The following is a 21,417-nucleotide window of genomic DNA, read 5'->3' on the forward strand; positions in this document are numbered from 1 at the left end:
AATCAGCTCCATTTTATGAGGGACTTTGGAGACTCTGGCTAACTTACAGCAGCTGTAGGGCGAAAAGGCCATCAAAGACTCCTTTAGGCAATTCCGTGATCTTATTCCCATACAGGACTCTGGGAATCAAATAAACAGCTTATGGTACAATACAAATCCCTAATCAAACACATCTGACATTGTTATGTCAAGCAACCATAAATGCAACAGTATGTTATATAAAACATATACAGAAAGATTCCCAACAATAATACTTGTTTATCCAAGAGCGAACTCAGAGATGCGTGTAACTGAAGTGTTTACTTGCAGTAATACATTTATATGCATTTGTAAAAAGCGCACATGCAAACACTGACACAGAAGCAATATACACATGCTTGCAAATACATACAAATGGAGACACACACACAGATTCACATACACACACACATACATGTTCACACACAAACAATCATTCACAAATACACACATACACACACACACACACACACACACACACACACACACACACACACACACACAAACAGTGAAACAAACTCACAGTGAGTTGAGGGAGCGCAGGCCCTGGAAGGCGTCTGGGGCAATCTCAGAGATCTGGTTGTTGCTGAGATCTCTGTGAATGGAGCAGAAGAGCACAGAGGGAATTACACTCACTGTGAGAGGCCTGACCGCTGTGTGGCCTCCAACAGCCCAGACAGAGAGAGAGAGAGAGAGAGAGAGAGAGAGGAACATCAGCCAAACACTATTTGTTACCCACACAGCTCCAGGCACTATGCCCTCCACACATACTCAGACTGACATCCAATCTGCCTGTCGTTGATGGGGAGAGGCCCTTGTGGTCTCAGCTCAGTGGTCTCCTGCTTACGTGGCTGCCTGCAGGGAGCTTGGCCGGCCCCTGCGGAAAGCATCCCTGGAGCCCAATGCAGCCCCGGGTATGCCAACGGCTGGACCGAGACTGAGGCCCCCCCCTCCCGACAGGGCTTAATGAGGCGGAGGGCTTTCACTCATCTGGAACTGACTTTAATAAGATCCACAGGCCGGTGGCCCACCTGAAAAACCCCACTGTGAGCATCCTCGCACAATGTCATTTATCCATGAGCGAGGGCCTGTCATCTGCTCATGAGTGAGGGCTTGTGGGTTTTTACAGGAGTCCTGGACTGCAACATAAATAGATATACGTCTGATCAGACCTCACAGCTAACTGGCCACACCGCGAGCTGGGGAGCTGTATTACTTTGATAGACGTAACAGCGAAGTGTGTTTTGGGAAAGTTCTGAGGAGTTAAGGATGCTACAGAAGTTGCTGACAGTTTCTGAGTATCTCAACAGATCTCAGAGGACCCAGTCTCTTTCGTCATTACATGTCTGACACCTCCCAGCTTCACCCAGCAGCTCAGCCAAAAAATCCTTCAAACCAGAGGGGTCTGAGACAAAAACCATCAGACATTTACAGTGACACAGACCAGGACCATGTAGCAGGAGAAGGTCAAGAAGTCTCTGGCTGTGATGTGTGTGCGGCTTACACAGTAAACAGTAAGCAGGTCAGCCTCAGGCTATTTATATGTGTAGGAATGAGAAGGGACGGACTTAGATTTTTTTTTGTTTGGTTTTTTTCCACAGAAGCGGCCAGTGTAGACTCCTTGGGACTGATCTGCCGCTGTTGAGGGTTTGTGAGTAGACAGAGACAGCTGAACAAGCAGGAAGTAGGTGGATATATTTTTACTTACAAACACACACGCACGCGCGCACACACGCACACGCACACGCACACACACAGTGCAACTTGTTTGCCTACCAGGCCATGGCATCAAATGAGATCTCAATAGCTGGAACTACTTGTGGATGGACCCGTCCAAAAAAGCTGTCTCTTCCCAGGGCTGACAGGCTATTTGAGTGCAGGAGCTGTGTGTGTGGATACTGATTTGCGGATGTGGCTGTTTTCGTCTGGCAAGTCTGCGGCCCTGAGTGTGACTTGGCCACCGAGTCCCGAGGAGAGCCAGTCGGGAGGAGTCCCAGGTCACCCATCCAAAATGCTTGCCTTCCTCCCCATGAACCATAATCATCTCTCCCACAATTTACAGTGTGCTAAGTGAGCCTCACATAGACTCAGTTTTCCACACCTACGTGCTCAGGAAGGAATACCATGTTGAAACCCTACTCTAAAAGTAATCACATGCATTTATGAGATGCTTGCAAATGACTGAGTCTTGATTGAGACAAAGCAGAACAACCACAAAAATCAATAACACCTTCAATAAACTCTTCAACTCTAAAAGGAGGGGAGTAAAACCGTATCGTTACTCTATTTAATCTATTTGAGTTACTATTGCGCAAACACATGTAGACACAAGTCTAATTTATTGCTAATGTGCATTTCCCACTTGGTAAGCAATAATTAAGTATTATGTAACAAGCCCACACAGAAGCTATAATAACTTGTGTTGTTATTATGTAAAAATCGTTGTACTCAGTATTAAACCTGTTCGGATGTGCAGAGGGACCTGAGAGGTTGTGATTGCATAAATGCTTTCAGATTGTTGTGAATGCAAACTTACATTCTGCGAAGCTTCTTATAGGGAGAGAAGGCGCCCGGAGGGACGGACTTGATCCCGTTCTGTTCTAGTCGTCTATGGAAAGCAGAGAAAAACAGGGAATGAAACAAACCAAAAGCAAAAAAAAAACAACAAAAAAAACCCCCAAACAAACAAAACACACACACACACACACACACACACATAACAACAGAGAGTATCATAGAAACAAGGCTGATTAACATTCCATAACTGCAGCCAGATTGCAAAACTGTTTAGGTATGTCTCATTTCCCAAATATTCTGATCATCTGGACAGTATTTACACAATGTGTGGCTCTTGTAAAGATGAAAAATGAAAAAGACGTTAACATTATTATAATTCTCGAAAACAAGCTAAGGTCATCTGCATGCTCGTTTGCGCAGAAGGACTGATGTGTTGTGGTTTTTCCTCTAAACTAACTCACACCACCCTAGTTGTGTGTTTGCATGAGACCACTCTATTCCTGTGGACAGACAACAGCATCAACAGGGTTTTTTTTTCACAATCTTTCAGTGCAGTTTTAAACCTCGGAGAAACTCCAAGACACTAAGACCAGGTGCTCAGATCTAAACTGACTACAGTATCTGTTGGTAAAAAAAAAAACAAAAAAAAAAAGGTTCTCTCTTTTTCAGTGAAAAAATTTGGTTGACCGTTAATGAGCTGAGAGCTCTTCTCTGAATCGAGGCCTGATGAAGTCATTGTCGGGCAGGTGGGAGCTGCAGAGCAGGGTGGTGTCCCAGGCCCTCTGATGAACGGGCTTGTTAAGTGACTCTGTCAGCAAGGCTAAGCTAGGTCTCAGCCTTCTAATCCCACAGCCTCCAAGTTTGGCTGTCACTTCCAGCCACCGTGGCCCAGTCTTCACGGTCCCGCACACACACACACACACACACACACACACACACACAGTCCGAGTTCAGTCCAGCTGACTAATGTACACTCCACCCAAACGGTTTGCAAGCTGTCCACTGTTTTCTCTTCGGCTCAAGATGGAGAGTCAAGCTAAAGAGAACATGATAGCATGAGACTCTTGTCATTTCTGGAGCTGTTTGCGGAAAACACCACATAGAGTTTGTATTCTGAGTTTATTCATGTCATGAAACCATTTGAATTTCAAAACCTTTTTAAAAGCCTGAAATTGGCAAGCTGAGGGAGCTATTAAAAGCCACAAGCTGACCCGGATCTTTCCCACCAGTAGACTGTCATTACAAGAGTTAAGAGCATAATGTCACACACAATCTTTTCCATCCATTAATACAGTAGGCAGGACCTGGGCCGAGCTGGCTGCGCTGCTGTACACCTGTCTGTATGTTTATGTTTGAGGAGTGCTCTGTAACATCAGCGCTCATCACTCTGAGCTTATGTGTTCGTGAGCTGAGGGCCAAAGGCACAGGTCAAGCTGGACACTACAACCGGACGTCACAGTTTTTGCTTTATTAATGACATGTGTGTCCTTGGCGGTCATGCGAGATTCGTTCACGGCGGAAACTTCGGTAATCATGACCCCTAATCAACATCAGATGTGCTTGGGGAAAAAAAAATCGAGGGATGTAATAAAGGTCTTGTGTGTGTGTGTGTGTGTGTGATCTGAAAATCCCATTAGTAACTGCGTGGGGCTGACTGCATTTTAAGGGCCTCTGCTTAATGACCTGCTTTTTTTTTTTTTGGTTCCAGAGTGTGGCCTGAACATTCAGCTGCCTCTGAGGCTGTCGCTGGAGCCTGCCCCCCTCCCCACACCCCCACCACCACACCACCAACCCTTATTAAAGAGAGGAATTTTAAAAGCTGCGAACTGACCTATAAATAAACAGCATTTGTGCAGTGCATGCTGGGGGTTGGTCTGAGCCCTGGGCGGAGAGGGCAAATTGGTGTGCACGTGCCCATCTGCGGCAGCAGGGCAAGTGCCACCACAAATTAGCCTGAGTCCAGGGGTGCCGAACAGAAAGAGGGGTTGGGATTTTAAGGAGCTGTGAACAGGATGGATGTTAGAATTTTTTATCAAGAGCAGAGAAGGTTGAAAGGAGACAACTCCCTATTTCCAGTTTTCACAAACCACATGATGAAAAAAAAAAAAAAAACCCACAACATTCTCTGACGGAACACTGACACAGCCTTAACGTGGTTCTTTACAACATGTCATTTCATATCATGTGTTCTTAAACTGAACTTCAGATGGAAGAATTGAAACATAAAAACTGAAAAAAATCTTCACAGACGTTTTCCAGTATTGTAATGAAATACCTACTAGGTACAGGCAAAAATGTTTATGCTTGGAGGAAAACATACTCTGAGAATCTGCCGTAAGTAAATATAATGACTTCTTTTAGTAAATCTAAAGTTGAATTGAAGGATTACAAAACCTTTTTGTATATATTCCCTGCTGACAGTTGATGACAATGGAGTTTGACACAACATTTTCAATTAAGAATGTTTTTTTTTTTCCACTTCAAAGATCTGCACGCAGTTATGAGGAAATACTGCAATTCCTAGGATTGCTGCAATTCCAGACCACTGGATATAGCTGTGCATTCCTGTGGCCGTCATGATCTAGAACGTTCTTTTGGGTCTTTATTTATATGTGCATGTCTCAATGAATTTACTGTAATGTCACAGCCACTGTGGCCTCAAACCCTCACCAGCAGAGAGACTTTCTTGCCAAGTGGCTTTAGCTCCTTCTCTCATCAACTGTCTGAGGGACCCAAATGATCCCTTCAAAGAAAAGTCAGTCCCCAGTCTCGAGCTCAACTACTGTGCGTGTACGTACATACGTATGTGTGTGTGCGTGTGAGCGAGAGAGACAATGCTCCGGTAGGCACTTCTCTTTGTATGCTAAAATCAATACAGACAGCAGTTTTAAGCTTTGTCACGACGTTGGGATCAGGTGATGAATACGGGAGCTTTGGGGTCATAGATTAAAATCGATTATTGTGAAGACAAAGTCCCAAAGAAAGACTCTGTGTGTGTCAAGATTGATTCCTCTGTCTGCAGACAAGGGGACAGCTCCCTCCACTCAACTAAGAAAAAGAAACAATCTTCTAAAGTAGCCTTGAGGTGGATAATCGATGTCTCTCTTTCTCTCTCAGGCCGCTCCTCGGCCATAAGTATGGGTTAACGGGAATACACAATGCTGTCTGCAATGCAGTCTGGGTAAGAGCCGTAGCTGACGGGCAATCACATCTGTAGACAGGCGGCCAGATTTAACAAACACATAATGAGAGAGAGAGTTCTAATGACACTGTCAACATTGTAAAGGAAAAGAGAGATTGTATGGTCTGCTGAGAGAAAAAAAAAGACAGATCCAATACAGACCACCAAAAGCCTGCCTAAAAAAGTAAAGAGTATGCTGCAAAACCCTGAATTTTCACTGTAAACACAGAAACAGCATGCCTCTGTGTGTGTGTGTGTGTGTGTGTGTGTGTGTGTGTGTGTACATACAAAAAAAAGACACACACACACACATACACACACACACACACATACACAGTTAAAAAAATAAAGAGAGAAAGAAGTAAGTTTCCATCAGAAAATAATGGCTGTAGAGATGAACTGTGGCTCATTAAGGGTGCAGGGGGCTGCTCTTGATTTTCTGAGAAGCTGTCCTGCTGTAATTGAAACTGATTTAATAATGAAGTGGAGTGCTCGTGAAAACTGGACCCGCATTAGGGGAGTTCACAGGCAGAATGCTTGGGCACAGGCACTGGGCTCACCAAGACTCCAGAAAAGCCAGGAGCAAACAGAGTGGAGGCACAATAAAACTTCAAACAGGGGGCATGAATGAGAGGCTGAATATCTGTGTTTGATTTAGGCATGGCAAAGGGCTGACAAATGTATTGTAAACCCAGAAAAAAAAAACTCACAAAGGAGCCATAAAAGTCTCCCCGTTGTTTTCCTTGTCTAGCATTTGAGGACATGAAAGTTGTTAGATCCTTTTTTCCCCTATAGCTCTGTTTCCATACAGTTTTTTCACCTTCAGCTAAATAGTTAGTTCGGTATAGCCATGGGGAATATATTGATTGTGTTACATCATAACCTTGTTTTCCCTTCTGAAGCTCGAGAAATGAGAAAACCTTGGTTTCTGGGTGGCTCAGAGAATCAATGGGGCAACAATATAATTTAACGAGAAGCGTTTATGCTTTTCTGGGCACAGTCAAAAACAGACAACTTTGGAGAGACTTTAAGTTTGGGTTCTGCAGAGAGATAAATTGTGGAGAAATACCGCAGATAACTTAACTTTGGCCAAATACTAGCTTGGGAGAGGGTTGGGAAAGAAGTGTTGGACTCTGGAGAATGGTTTGACTCTCATCTTAGTCTGCAAAGTTTCCCATGGGGCATTGAGGCAGGTAATGGCCAGAGACAGGAGGGGACATCAAACATAGCATCATCAACTTCCCCTGACACCAAAAACAAAAAATCTGTACCCCAAACGTCTCACCAAAGCATTAAAAATGGGTCAGGGTTATTACGGATCACTCACGCTGTGCGGGTATTTTTAAACACGCTTTTTCCGAGACTTGAAATGCAGAAATGAGTTCATTATCTTTTCCCACCTCCTCTCAGTGAGATGACAGGAGTCGTTTTGCCCCCATTGCTGGCGAACAAAATGAACCCCTGGGAAGATTCAGGTACTCTGGCGGAGTCATGCTTCCTGAGGGACTGTAGTATTTTGTAACACTGTTATAAACACTATTGTTGACACAAAAAGAACCAAAATTATTCTTACAAAACATCTTCAGATTCCAAACAAGCACAGCTTGTGTTTTAGGATGCATGAATATGCTGGGAACACTCATGAACAGAAAAGTTTTTTTTTTTTTTAAACATTAAGGAGTTTTTGATTTGGTATAAACCATGGGTAATGATAGTGTCTGACTGCTAACTTAATGGGTTTTTTGTTTTTTTTTAAACATTAAGAAGTTTTAGGTTTGGGATAAACCATGGGTAATGACAGTGTCTGACTGCTAACTTAATGTTTTTTTTTTAAACATTAAGGAGTTTTAGGTTTTGGGTAAACCGTGGGTAATGACAGTGTCTGACTGCGAAGCAGTGAGTGTGCTCCTGTGAAGATGCCCACTGTGGTCTTTTATAGTGACCAGGCTGCCGATGGAAGGATGAAGTGTTAATGTAACCACCGTGTACTTTGTTTTGGATATGTGTACCAGCCGATGACAGAGGCCTAAGCGCAGCTGTGCCTTTGACTGTATTCCTCCCAGCCTGTGCTCCAGTACAGCTTGACATATACTATACTGATACTGTCAGCCACTGCAGACACTGGACTTAGTCTATTGCATATTTGGATTTATGTAAATTTCCCATGTGTCAAAGACATTTTGTCATTTGTTTAAAGAACAGATGAATTCAAAGGAAAAAGTGATGATAGTGATGATACAGGGGTGGCCATGTTGTATTTGGAGGCTCTTATATCAGAAGTAGTGAGAGTGAAATCTGGATGTATTTCAGGTGGAAAAGGTTAGTAGTCTTGTGGACATTCAAATGCAGATCATCCAGACTTTTTTTTTTTGCTTTTGTTGTTGTTTTTGTTGTTGTTGTTGATGTTGCTGTCATTGCTGCTGCTGCTGTTATTTAAGGCTTTATATATGTTCAAAAAGCAGTAGAGAGAGTAAAAATCGTAGTCTGAATCTTTATGAATCTTTTGTACTGTGGGCGTGTGTGCAATATCAGTATAACATACTAGACTTGTTAAAAAACAATGTGGAGCTGTCAGGGGGAACAGCACTCACTCCATGCCACGCTTCACTGAGAAGAATGAACATGTGAAGGGCCCAGGTTTCCTCTAAAAAACATCAACACCCACTATGAGGTAACAAAGGCATGGCTTTTTACTGACTTTTGTTTTGTTTTTGTTTATGTTTTCATTTAGGTTTTCGTTTTGTTTTTCCTCTCATAACAGTGAGCATCCTGTCTGAGATATTGAGTCATTGCTCAGTTATTTGGGAGAATGTGTAGAGTACTTACATTTCTGCCATGTTATCCGGCAGGTTGGCAGGGATGGCGGTCAGACCTTTGCCGCGGCAGTCCACAATGTTACTGCTGCACGTACACATGGCCGGGCAGGAGCCTGCTACAAGACTGCACGACTGAGGAGTGCTCTCCACATGACCTACAAATACACAGAGATTATTCACTTAAGTTCAAAAACGAGAAAAAACAGAGATTATTCACTTAAATTCCCAAATGACAGGAAACACAGAGATTATTCACTTAAATTCCCAAATGACAGGAAACACAGAGATTATTCACTTAAGTTCCAAAATGACAGGAAACACAGAGATCATTCACTTAAGTTACAAAATGAGAGGAAACAGAGATTATTCACTTAAATTCCCAAATGAGAGGAAACACAGAGATTATTCACTTAAATTCCCAAATGAGAGGAAACACAGAGATTATTCACTTAAATTCCCAAATGAGAGGAAACACAGAGATTATTCACTTAAGTTCCAAAATGAGATGAAACACAAAGATTATTCATTTAAAAAAAAAAACACAGAGATTATTCACTTAAATTCCAAAATGAGAGGAAAAACAGGAAGAATAACACACATCTGCACAGTTTTAGGTTTAATTTACTTTGGCTCTTTCCCTTAGTCTATAGCCTGATCTGGAGCCATGATTTTAAAACGCATTATCTTTTGATTAGCTGGTAAATATGCATCCATGGAAAATAAAATAGTATTAAAAAGGAAACACACACAAAAATGCCTTGATCCATTTACTGTCTTTTCAGAGGGCAATCAGACACAAGTTATCAAATTACTGAAGACCACCTCCATCAAGAAGGATATCTGTCTGGCTGCCCAGATAGAGGAAATGCATTATGGGATTTAGAAGATTCCAGAAGATCCTCGCAATTGCTCAATGATTGAAAGATTCAAGGTTCCTCGATCTATTCTTATTAAATTAAACAGACTTAAAAGAATATGTTACTGACTTGTGAGTATGGACTAAATTAGGAAAAGAGAGCAAAATAAAGTATTTAAAAAAAAAGAAATGAAAAAGTTAGACTGTATTTTTGTCACGCTTGTTAATTCTCAGATGTGCAAATGATGTCCTTGACTATTCCAAGGACAGTCGTACTAACCCTTTCCAGCGAGACGCTTTGTGTAACGAGGACATGGTATTACAGTCTATTGATCTACTCGTGCACCAGCAGATACGTGGGCCCTGACAGTTGCACTTTGAATTTTTGCGAATTCAGCTCTTTCACTCTGTGTTGTTCTGAGAATGAATTTGCATACAGTGTACAAACTGATCCTCATCTGATCCCTTTCTGAGGAGAACTTGTCAAAAGACTGTGTGTGTGTGTGTGTGTGTGTGTGTGTGTGTGTGTGTGTGTGTGTGTGTGTGAACGGGATTCACAGCCTAACCCAGAAAGAGAATAAAACAGACTTTTAAATGGGCTAATTTACACTGCATTATAAATATGCAGGGTTTTGAGTTTTCGTCCATGAATATTTGATCCTTCTTCTTCCCTCTCTCTTTCTCTCTCGTTCTCTCTCTCTCTCTCTCTCTCTCTCTCTCTCTCTCTCTCTCTCTCTCTTTCTCTCTCTCTCTGTGTGATTTCTGGTTGTGCCAGCTGCAACAAGCGGCTGCCTGCTGGTTAATTCATAACTGGAGAAACTCATCCAGTTGACTGGGAAATGGAGAGGTATCATGTGGCCCCAGTGCAGGGACACTGGAGAGGTGGAAGAAGGAAAAGAGGGAGGCAGGGAGAAGGCTTGCAGAGAAATAGATTGGAAAGAGAAGGGTAGAGCAGCACAGAAGAACTCAGCATGAAAAATACACCATGCTGGATTTGCTGAGGACCTGTGAAGACCTTCTTTAGTTTTGATGATTGACTAAGACCACAGCAGCGTAAAAATGAAATTTGATCACCTCTACACAGTCTGAACAAGAGCTGTAGATTTGCTTCAGTAACACAGTTATACACATGGCAATATGCATCTTGATTAATTGGGGGGGGTCTCTGTTTGCAAACAGAAAGAGTCTGCTTGTCTCTATCTTTCTGCTTCGTGCACAAACTTCTCCCGAGTGTGTCTGGCTACACCAACTAAAAACACATTACAGAACACACTGTAATATAACATTCCTGGCAGCCACTCATGGTCCAGTGACATAATTACTGCCGTTTATGTGCTTTCCTTATCATAAGGGCACACTTTAAGTCAGTGCGATGCAGTAAAGGAGATATGCCGATATTTTGACAAAGGAGAGTCGACCAGAGTGAGAAACAGGGTGGAAAACAGAGTTGAAAAATATGATAGTGCAAGATATGGGAGTCTGAGATTAAGCATATAAGGGTTTTTTTTTTTTTTTTACAGGAGGGAGTGTTAGCATTTCAGATAGCTTAGAGCAAGTTTACAGTGGAAAGCAGCAAAGGAATTAAGGGGAGCCTGCAGCCTCTCTCTCTCTCATTAAAAGCAGTGGGACTGGGGACCAGTGGGCAGCCAGCCGTGAAGCCCAGGGTGCAGTTCAGTTCCGCTGGCGTCTGTCCGAGCACAGTATGCATCCCCGTCACCCTTCTAAATCCCACACAGGTGTTCACTCGGAGACTCTCAGCCCTCCTCAATGAAACTGGGAACACGACGCTACGTGCCAGCGACCCACTCCATAACGATCGCCGAACAGAGAGTTCAAGCGCTGGTCACCAATCTAGCGACGTGGTGTATATCAGGGCGAAACACACAGGGAAATGAAGCATAATTCTGTGATTTTGAGCTGGGCTTCTAGCGTTAGTCATTGTTCCATGCCGCCTTTTATACTAGAGCCAGTTCCAGAGGGCCTGGCTGTTGTTGGATTTGACAGATGTTTTGTTTATGATGATGATGATGGTGATGATGATGAAGATCATGAGTGTGACATCATCGTTCATGACATTTAGTCACGTTGTTGCTGAATTTTCCCTCTACTGAGGCTGGCCATCTGTCCAGTATGGACGTGAATACACATATGGCACGCCAATACATGTCTCAGTCACACATCTCAATCAACCTCCATCATAAATCTTAAAAACCTCTCTTGGATCTTCTCTCAACCATTTTGGAAATGTCCTTCTTTGAGTTGGATTTTTTTTGTCTTTTACTTAGAAATGAGTCTGTGTCTGACGTTTCCTGGCCGCCTCATCATTTGTCCTCGTTTGACGCACAGACAGTCGGGGTTGAAGGAGAATTCTGTCACGGTATCAAGTGTCTGACCTGGCAGACCTGGCTCATTGTGTCTGGCCTGTTGGAAAGCATCTTTTTTCATTTTCATGCCTCTAAAGGTGCTCTTAGTTACAGCCTCTCCACGCTGCTCAGTCACAAGATCTACACTCATTGCTAACTTTACTGGAGTATCCAACAGAGACAGTAAATTCACATGGCTCTTGATTTTCATGGGTTAGATCAGCAAAAACCTTCCTCCATTTCTCATTCTGCCTCTGAGGCATGTCTGTGCTGCTTGAGAGAGTGAAGTCTCCCACGGTTTGGTGAGAGCCATTCTCTGTTCATGAATAGTTAATGTCCTGTCATGCTATATGGTGGCATGAAAATCACAAACCATACAGCGGGGACCTGGCCTTGTCCCCGTTACCAAAACCTGTTCCTGCTGCCCCATGGACCTGGGCCCTGTGCGCGCTGTCAAGGCGGTCATTACATTTTGAAGGCGAGGTCCAGTTCTGTCAAGATGAAGCACGTCTGCCGGGTCAAGAACAGCGACTGTTACAGCATCAGGGATCTGAGAAGCCCTGACGGAGCTAAGTTGGGTCGCTGATACTCTGAGAAATATTTTCCTCTTCTTCGTACAAGCTGTTCCCATTGATAGAAGAGCAGAGTAGGACTCCTAGCAGGGACGGAGCATGCAGCCTGACGTCACTGAGCAGATGCGGTTCAATTACGCCGTGGCAAAGATAACACTCATTAGACAAACACACACACATACACACAAACACAAAAAAAAACCGGTGGAAGAGAAACTTCTTTCAAGCCGTGGGCAGTCCTGGGAAATCCAGAGGCTCATCCATAAGCCCCCCACCCCACTCCCCCAATCCCTTCTTTCACATCTGCTGTTATGGGGAGATGACCTTGCCATTGCTGGTGTTTTCTCATGCGACCGAAGCGCTGGCAGTGATAAGCCCAGAAGCAAGCAGGTATCTAAACCCTCTGGGAAACACAAATGTACCATCTGGCCCCGAGACTGCATTACATCCCAAATCTGGCTGCATGTCAAATGTTTCGCTATCTCTTTTATGTGTCTTTGATTCATGAGAGATTAAGGCTGTGTTTCTGCCAGCTGTCCCCGGGGTGCCGGGATAGAGAGAGAGAGAGGGAGGCAGGGATGGGAGGAGAGGAGAGGAGTGCAGAGGAGAGGGTTGTCAGGAGGGTACAGCATGAATGTTGGGTTTTGTATCAAGCCTTCATCCAGTGACTGTCTCATAAAAGCAGCTGAAGAGTCTCCTCTAGGACTGACATAAAAGAGAGCGGATGGACTAGTCCTCCCCTCAGGCATGTGGGGGGGCTGTCAGGTGCAGTTAGATGTTTCAGCAAGAGACAGACAGACACACACACACACACACACACAGAAACACAGACATACACTCAGAGGTTCAGAAGACTTTTTGCTGGTTGAAGTGAGGGTTGAGGATAGATGACAGCTGTGATGTTTCCTCTCTGCAGCATCTGTGTGTGGAATGCAGGTTGTGGCTGATGCTGTTTTGGTCATCACCTACCTGAGCAGGTGAACTCGTGTTTCTGGATCTCAGCCACATTGAGACCGCGGAGCTGGGGCGGACTCGTGCACTGGGTGAACAGGCCGAGGGTGGGTCGCTGACGCAGCCACTGGGACAGCCAAGAAAGGTGGCAGTCACACTGGAGGTTATTGGAGTGCAAACGGCTAAAAAAAAAAAAAAAAAGGCAACAAAAGATCATTAAATTGAAATGGTGGATGTCATACTTCAGACTATCATAAAAATTCTGAACTGCATCTGTGTATTTTCAAGTGTATTCGAGCACTCATTTTATATCACAACAAAAAAAAAAGAAAAGTAGGAACATCTGGACAGAGGGAGAACCATGGTTGGTCAATTTGCTTTGGTTTGTAAAATGTAGAATAACGAAAGAATAGTGTCTTTTTTTTGGGGGGGGGGGCATTACAGGGTGTAAATGTGGAGCCCTTGTTTCTGCTCAGTCTTCTCAGATTTAGCAGAACACACAGAGCAATGTGAGTCTATCTACAGAGGAAGAATAACCCCCAAGGTCTGGATTTCATTTACCAAAACCATTACCATCCATCCTCTCCCAGTATGATTATCTTTCCGCATCTTTGACAAAAACTTGGAATGTTCATCTCAAAAATAAGTCAAGAATGGCAGTTGTTTCCCACTGGAATTCCCAAAGGGGAAGAAAAGAAACCATGACAAGCAAAAACCAAGACGGAGAATCAAATTGTGGTAATTTTAGGAATTCTAGTAAACATAATTGTCTTAATGTCTACATGCTTTCACATTTCATAAATATATTTAGACAATAGGTTTTGAGGCCGGATTTTTTTTTTTTTTTTTTGTCTGCTGGGCCGTTTGCTCTGTATGTTAATTGGACTCACTGTGGAAATGGTTTTGGCAAAGCTACAACTCCAGTGTGGTGTATGGCTTGCTCCCAAGACTGTGGAATGTAAGAGTGTGTGTCCACTGTACTAAAAGTGGTGTGGGACAGTGGTTTCTACTGATGCTTAAGTTGCCCGCTGAGCACTCCAAAATGAGTTTCTTCTTTGAGTCAATAAAATGACATAAAAGTCTGATGATTTTGCACAAACACAGTCACTACTGATAAATGTGTTAATCTCCAAACGGAGTCCATAAGTCTGTGGTTTAGTCACTGCTGTGAGAGGGGTTCTGCTTTCGTGACGACTGCAATTAATCAAAAAGAAGAAGAAGAAGAAGAAGAAGAAGAAGAAGAAACATTTTCTATTTGGCAAGCTAAGAAAGAGATGCTTTTGAAAAATACTGCCAATATTCAAACAAAAATACCAGATCTCACCCTCAAGATAAAATGGGAGCTAATATTGTATGCCTTAAATTGTGTGGTTCAGACAGACTGTGAGAGTATATTTCAGTTTATTTGGATGTTTGAAAGGATATTCGAGTACATTTGGATATTTGAATGTCCCAAAATTAAGTGTGGTGCCTTTGACTGATATGTTGAAAGAATCTGAATGCATAAAAAAATACTGTTAAAAAATGTCCTTTCTGCTTTATTTGGCTCTTCGTAAGATAATATCTGACTGCTTCTCAGTGACTATCCAGTTTCCAGACATCAAACATAGTTGCACTTCAAAGTACAGCAACAGCGTAGTCCATAGTTTTAATATTGAAGAAAGATCGGCAGTGTGCACGTCTGTGTGTGTTTTTAAATCGGTGGTGACAACCATGATCAAGTGACTTGGGAGGTCGTTGTGTGTGTGTGTGTGTGTGTGTGCGCGTGCATTACTCACAAAGTCCGTAGCTTTGGCATGTGGTTGAAACTTGACACTGGAATGCTACTGATGTTGTTGTTGTTCAGCGTTCTGCAAAACATCAAGCAAGAGCCGTGCAATTAAAAACAGTGAATCAGCCTGCCTGGGGCTCCCTCATTTTATAAGATGCAAATCAGGTCCTGAAACATTAGCCTGCTGTGACCCCTCTGGGCTAGGTGTTTTTCCCTGTGCCCTGCCTTAAACCAGGGATGGCACACTCCTTTCTCTCCTCCTCTCCTCTTCTCCCTTCTTTTGGTGTTTTAGCAGAATCTTGCTCCCAAGTCACTCACACCAAGCTGAGACCTTCATGTTGTTAATACCTCCTCAAAAGAGAATTGCCTCCCATAAATAATCAGGAGCTTAACTCACAGTGTCACAAGCATACAGAGGTAAATCTACACGCACATGCATTGGTATTGTACTGGTTACATGCTAGACCGTGTTTAGAGCGGTCTGTTTGTTTGATTTGCCTTGACTTATTCACACATATCTGCATTCACACAAGCTTATTGGGGATTGACTGTGGCGGTGTGGATACTGTAGTTCACAGGCAGACGTTGGTAATTACTTGGGGCTCCCCTGATCCCTGAGCCTCAGCTGCAGCAAGAGAAGGGCAGGTCACTTTAATCAGGCAAAGATCTAACCTACCCACTACCTGCCCCCCTCACACACACACACACACACACACACACACACACACAGAGCATCATCATCCACTCGAACAGGCATAGCCTCTGTCATGGTAACCAGCGCAATCTGAGCTCCTCACTCACTCACTCAGTCAAAGGAAATTAAAGGCCAGTGATGACGATTAAACCTCAACTCAGGTTAAGCAACAGTGAACTCTCAATCTTTGCTCCACTTCCATTTACGGGTATTATGCCACTCTATTAATTTTATGAGGTGCACTCAGATAATGAGATAGGACGGGAGCAGTGCTGAGGTTAGGCCGTAAACGCAAGGCAGTGACAAAGCATCTGATACTCACAGGACCTCCAGTCCTCGCAGAGCGCGGAACGCGCCATCCTCAATGCAGCTGATGTGGTTCTTGTCCAGCTGACTGCAGGAGTGAATATGAAGAAAGATCGGTTTGAATTTTTCAAAAGGAGAACCAAATGCACACTCAAATACTTGTGCCCACCCTCCAAAAACACAGACAAACAAAAAAAAAAAAACATGCACTCACACATGCACACACACTGTCTACCTCTCTCTCATGTGCACACACGCATACACACACACACATGCACACACAGACAGAGACATAGAGAACAGTAACTAGCAGGAAAAATCAATTCACATAATCTGTTCCAGTATACAGAATAGCAATGAGAGCACTAAGCGAAAACTAGTCCTCATTATTCTCAAACTCCATCACAACTCTCCTCCCCATAAAGCAGGACATAATTATTGATGAGCGCTGCACTGACTGACTGAGGAAATCAATATTTATGTAGTCATTTCTGCTTATAAACCCACTGGGGATTCACACCCAGACCCACTGTTTTTCTAAACTGGCATGAAAATGAATTAGCCCTCATTTACATGGCGAATCTAAAACAGTTTCTATAATGACTATGCATTCCTCATTCATGGGGTGCCAATCACAGCTGATGACTGTTCACTGCAAAATGACATTACTAAATTAAAAACATGCTTAAGTCAAACTGGAGCTGATCCTACTAAATCAGGCAATGGTTTTCCCTGAAATGGTTGTTTTGGCTCTCTGTTTTGGCATCTTTATGATTCCTAGCTATGAATGTACAGCGATTACTGTCTTTATATACATCGGTGTGACCACTGGTGTCATGGCTGGGAATGTACTCACAGGTTCTTGATGTCTGTAGCTCCACGAAAGGCTTTCCTGGGAATAGCTTGGATGAAGTTCTCACTCAGGTCCCTGTTGAAAAAACATATTGATGTGTTAGTAAGACAGAATTATTGAAACAAAAAGAAGCATGAGGCATAGGTTTTGTAGCGTTGTCCAAATTGGCTGTATGGCAGTCTCTGAAGTCTCACACACACACACACACAAATATGCACACACACACACACACACACACACACACACGCACACACACACACAAATATACACACGCATACACACACACACACACACACACACACACACACACACACACACACACACACACAAAAGGTACAGCACCATAAGTAATGCGTGAGAACCAAAGACTTAACCTACTAAATGCTTTAAATGCACACCCAGGTGAGTCTGAAATCAAGTTTCTTATACATACTCATCCAAAACTAAGAATGCCTGTCGTCTGTGAAGACATTTAAGGAGGGCCTGAGTTCCTTTGGATTCTCCTCAACAGTTCACCGAGGGCATTCTATGTGAATAGAATGAGGAAGCAATACGGGTAGACTGGCCTGAGCTTTTTGCTTAGATGGCAAATTGTGAGTTTGGGACTTTAATGGGCAGTTTGTTCATTATCCTCCCAAAGGTCTGTCCTGCCATAAAACAGATCCACTGCATAAGCTCTCCCCCACAGTTCAGATACTATACAGTCATATCCTCACTCAGTTTTGCAAAATTAGTCAGACTCACAGCACACTTCCAATGTAGTGTCTTAATATGGTGCTGATCTAGTCCACATATGCAACATCAGAACCACAACAACAAAAAAACTACACATTGTACATGCAAAATACAGCACAATTAAAAAGGTGTACTGAACCCATGACATTTACAAAATCCTTTCAAGAAATGCTGGTGCCATAAAACATTTATGCAATATATCAAATTCACAGGACTGTTCAGTCTAAGCCAATAATGAGCTACTGTAACACTGCTGTATATGTAATTTCAAATATAACAGTCTCCATTTGTGAGTGTTTTTATTTCCCCACTGTATTAGTGTCCCTAACCAGGGACAATGTTTTCTTCTGTTCAACATACACACACACACACACACACACACACACACACAGACACACACACACTAGTCCGTGGTAACAAAGAGGACTCAGATCCATGGTGACTAACACACAGCATATTGGTAAATAGCAAGGTCTGGTACCTCTTGTCTTTCTCCCCTGAAGCGTAAAATGAATATGTATTCAACAAGACATGGCTTACACAGAGCCAAATGCTACATTAAAATGACCCATTCTTAAGAGACAGACAGAATGACAGAATCATAACAGCGACAGCATCGTAACAACAGACATTGCCTTGACTAGCCTAATTCAGCAAAGAACATTTGAAATGTAAAAATCTACAAAATGGCATTTGTATGCACAGGTGTTTTTGTCGTTCTTGGTCATTATTTACAAACAAAGGCAGGAAGATGGCTGAGCTCTGTGGTTCGGGAGGCAGCATGTGCAAAAGAAAAACTGTCTTAAAGTCATAGATGCTTTGACACAGACGTCTCAGGCATATCTCTCTCTCTGAGCAGGGGCGTTCTTTCACCATTTAACACACCTCTGAACACAGATTTGGCACCTTAACATACTGCTAACATTCATATACCTTTGGTAATTGACTTCACCCCAATCTCATCTTCACCTGCACCTTTTAAACCAAAAAGCCTCTTGCCAGACTCCAAATTACAGACTCCAAAACCTTAATTGCAAAACTTTACCCTCCCTCTTCAGATTGCAAGAGGCATAGTTGCTTTATGAAATGACTGAGTTGTACATTAATCTGAAGGTTGTATTTTACTCTGCCATACAGTGAGAAGCCGCAGGATGAACGAACAGGCAGTGGGAGATAGAAAGATAGGTGACTGTGTGTATTAAAATGTATTGCTGTGTTTGAAATCCGCTGAGTAGAACCATCAAACCACTCATTATGCATTATGTTATCAACCATTTATGCCAGAAAGCAAAACAAAAGAAATAACTTCAGAATTGGAAATACTGTACCCGCAAAAGTGGTCTGCAAAAAAAAAAAAAAAAAAAAAAAAAAAAAAAAAAAGAAAAGTAAAAAAGAAGTCAGAAAAGGGCGGAAATCAGCATACTAAATCCTGTTAGAGATCGGCCCGTGTGCACAATGCTTGGCATTCTCCTGAGCGTGTTGGCTTGAGCGGATTAGGCGCTGGAGTCGCGGGGGGCTAATTGCGCGTCTTGGAATGAACTAATGAGAAGGCTGAGGACATAAATGATGTGGCGTCTCTTCCTCCAGTGTCTCTGTCTCTCCCTTCACACATAATAGAATAATTATTGCGGTCGGAGATTCTTCTGGGTATGAATCTGCACTTTCTTTTCTGGATTTACTGCTGGGGTCAATGATTTTCTAGCGCCAGAAACATATTAAATTTAGCACGCTTAGGTCTACACCTCTAGATTCACATCTATTTCAACAGCATGACTGTGGGTGACCAAGATTTTCTTTACATAGTTTGTGGATCATTTACTGGGATTCCCAGCTCTTTCGGTCTTGAACAGTCTCAGTTATTTATCTTACGTTCTAAATGAGCCCCGATGGTAATTAAAATTGAGGAATTAATCTCTTTGGAATTGGTGATGACTAAACCAACGAAGGGTGGAAAAAAGTGTAATCCTGGTGGGAAATCTGATTCAGAAATTCCCAAGGAATGTTGGTCACAAAAGTAACAAGTCTTGAGGTGGCCGTCTCTCTGGCATACCATCTAAAAAAAAAAACAACAATGGAGGAACCAGTTAAAACCCAGTCCATATTGATCTGGGTTGCCCTTTGGCAGAGTACTCTACATCACCCCTTTAAAACAATTCACCATGCCTAATAGGTACTCAAGTTCTCCCGTCTGCTTTACGGAAAGCTGAAGTCATAGTTCTTGTGCCTGCATTCTTAATTCCATTGAAGTACTGTGGCAGGACAGACCCCAGGGTTGAGAAGGTGGTGAGTGGCTGAAACCCAAAGGAGCAGGCACAAAGCAAGCAGAACTAATTGGTGCTGGAAGCAGTTTTTTGGAGTGGTTGCGGGGGCCCCCTTGTAAGCCTCGCCACAGAGGAGGCGAAGAGGTTATCAGATCCCCCCTCAACCCTGTTCTGGAAAAAGGCAGCAGACAGCGTTAAGTTACACCAACAACAGCACTGGCAGTAGCCATGTCAGCCTCCTCCCTCCATCCACAAAAAAACTCTTTGTAAACTCTTAATTACCATGGCAAATTTCTCAGCGCCATCTAATGCTAACTTACATGCCGCAGACAGGCCAGCCCATACACAGAGCCATTAGTTTGCTGGTACTCCCGTCAAACAAAGTGGTTCCTGATCTGGAAAACTGCTCTGCATACGGTCCAGTCTACCAGCTGGGCCATGCAACAGTCCCACCCAACACCATAGAAAAAAGCCCCTTAATGAGCTCACAGTAATTGACCTAAAAGCCCACACCCTCTTACCATTCCCGTGCTTCTACACCAGTCCAGGTATAATAAAAAAAAAAAAACAAAAAAAAAAACATAGAAGGGAAAAGAGGGAGAGAAAAAACAGTAATAATGCAAGCTGTAGCACAAAACACATTGTGCCTTTTTGTTTCCAGGAGCACACAGCTGCTGCTTAATTACAGGTGGGCGCCAAAAGACTCAACCTGTTCCAAATTTACCTCGGTGAGAACACAGGGCATCACACTTCATGACTTTCCAAAGTGAGGAAATCTCAAGTCTACAACTAAAAATACATGCTCATTGATGTTGTTCACACTTCATTTCTCAAAAGCCTCTGTGATCATGTTACTGCATGTATTTTTTTTTGTTTGTTTGTTTGTTTTTTTTTGTGGATCATCAAGCCCAGAACTCAACCAGTTTACATACAGCGGCATACTGAGACATTCTTGTATTCTAACGCTTAAAAAAACAATTTCACTTAATCTGACTCAAGACATATTAATTACTGTGGATGTTGCAAACAGTCTTTACAGTACATTAATGTCATTTAGAGGTTAGACTAGGTATTACGATGGGGGATGCTGATGTATCCAGATGATACCTCAAACTTTTTAAATATCTTCACATCCTCACTTTCTGGACTAGACACTGGTTACACCCTCAGGCTCCAGCAGAACCCGCCCCACAGATTGCTATCCAGCCCCAGAGCAGTTCAGAGCAACTCTGACAGTCTTTTATTCAATGTGGTTATCGAAGTGCAAGTCAAATCAAATCATGTCTCACAACAACAACTTGCAGTCTTGCTGGTGGCTCACAATCCGTCATAAATTAAACACATTATACCAAATGCGCTGATTTGTTGGTTAAATGCTCTTGAGAAAGAGCGTATTGTGGTTGTAATTTCACAATGTAATATTCAAACTTAGCTGGGGGTGAAAAAACAATGTCATATGATTTCATTCGAAACAAAAAGAAAGAACTTATTGGAAATAAAGCCCTTTTGCTCAAGCTTTTATT

General features: G+C 42.8%; 1 protein-coding gene across 1 annotated transcript in view; it reads right to left on the minus strand.

Moving 5' to 3' along the window:
• slit1a (slit homolog 1a (Drosophila)) overlaps positions 1 to 21,417 on the minus strand; it is an 89,234-nt gene that overhangs the window by 21,386 nt on the left and 46,431 nt on the right. Inside the window, exons 5-12 of the mRNA XM_030772238.1 lie at positions 16,902 to 16,973; positions 16,062 to 16,133; positions 15,053 to 15,124; positions 13,293 to 13,456; positions 8,543 to 8,687; positions 2,555 to 2,626; positions 542 to 613; positions 48 to 119 (exon numbers count right to left, since the gene is read on the minus strand). Of these exons, the coding sequence (XP_030628098.1) occupies positions 48 to 119; positions 542 to 613; positions 2,555 to 2,626; positions 8,543 to 8,687; positions 13,293 to 13,456; positions 15,053 to 15,124; positions 16,062 to 16,133; positions 16,902 to 16,973 (741 nt within the window). The remainder of the gene's footprint in view (positions 1 to 47; positions 120 to 541; positions 614 to 2,554; positions 2,627 to 8,542; positions 8,688 to 13,292; positions 13,457 to 15,052; positions 15,125 to 16,061; positions 16,134 to 16,901; positions 16,974 to 21,417) is intronic.

Source organism: Chanos chanos, chromosome 4, assembly GCF_902362185.1.
Source record: "Chanos chanos chromosome 4, fChaCha1.1, whole genome shotgun sequence".
NCBI classification, from domain to species: Eukaryota; Metazoa; Chordata; class Actinopteri; order Gonorynchiformes; family Chanidae; genus Chanos; species Chanos chanos.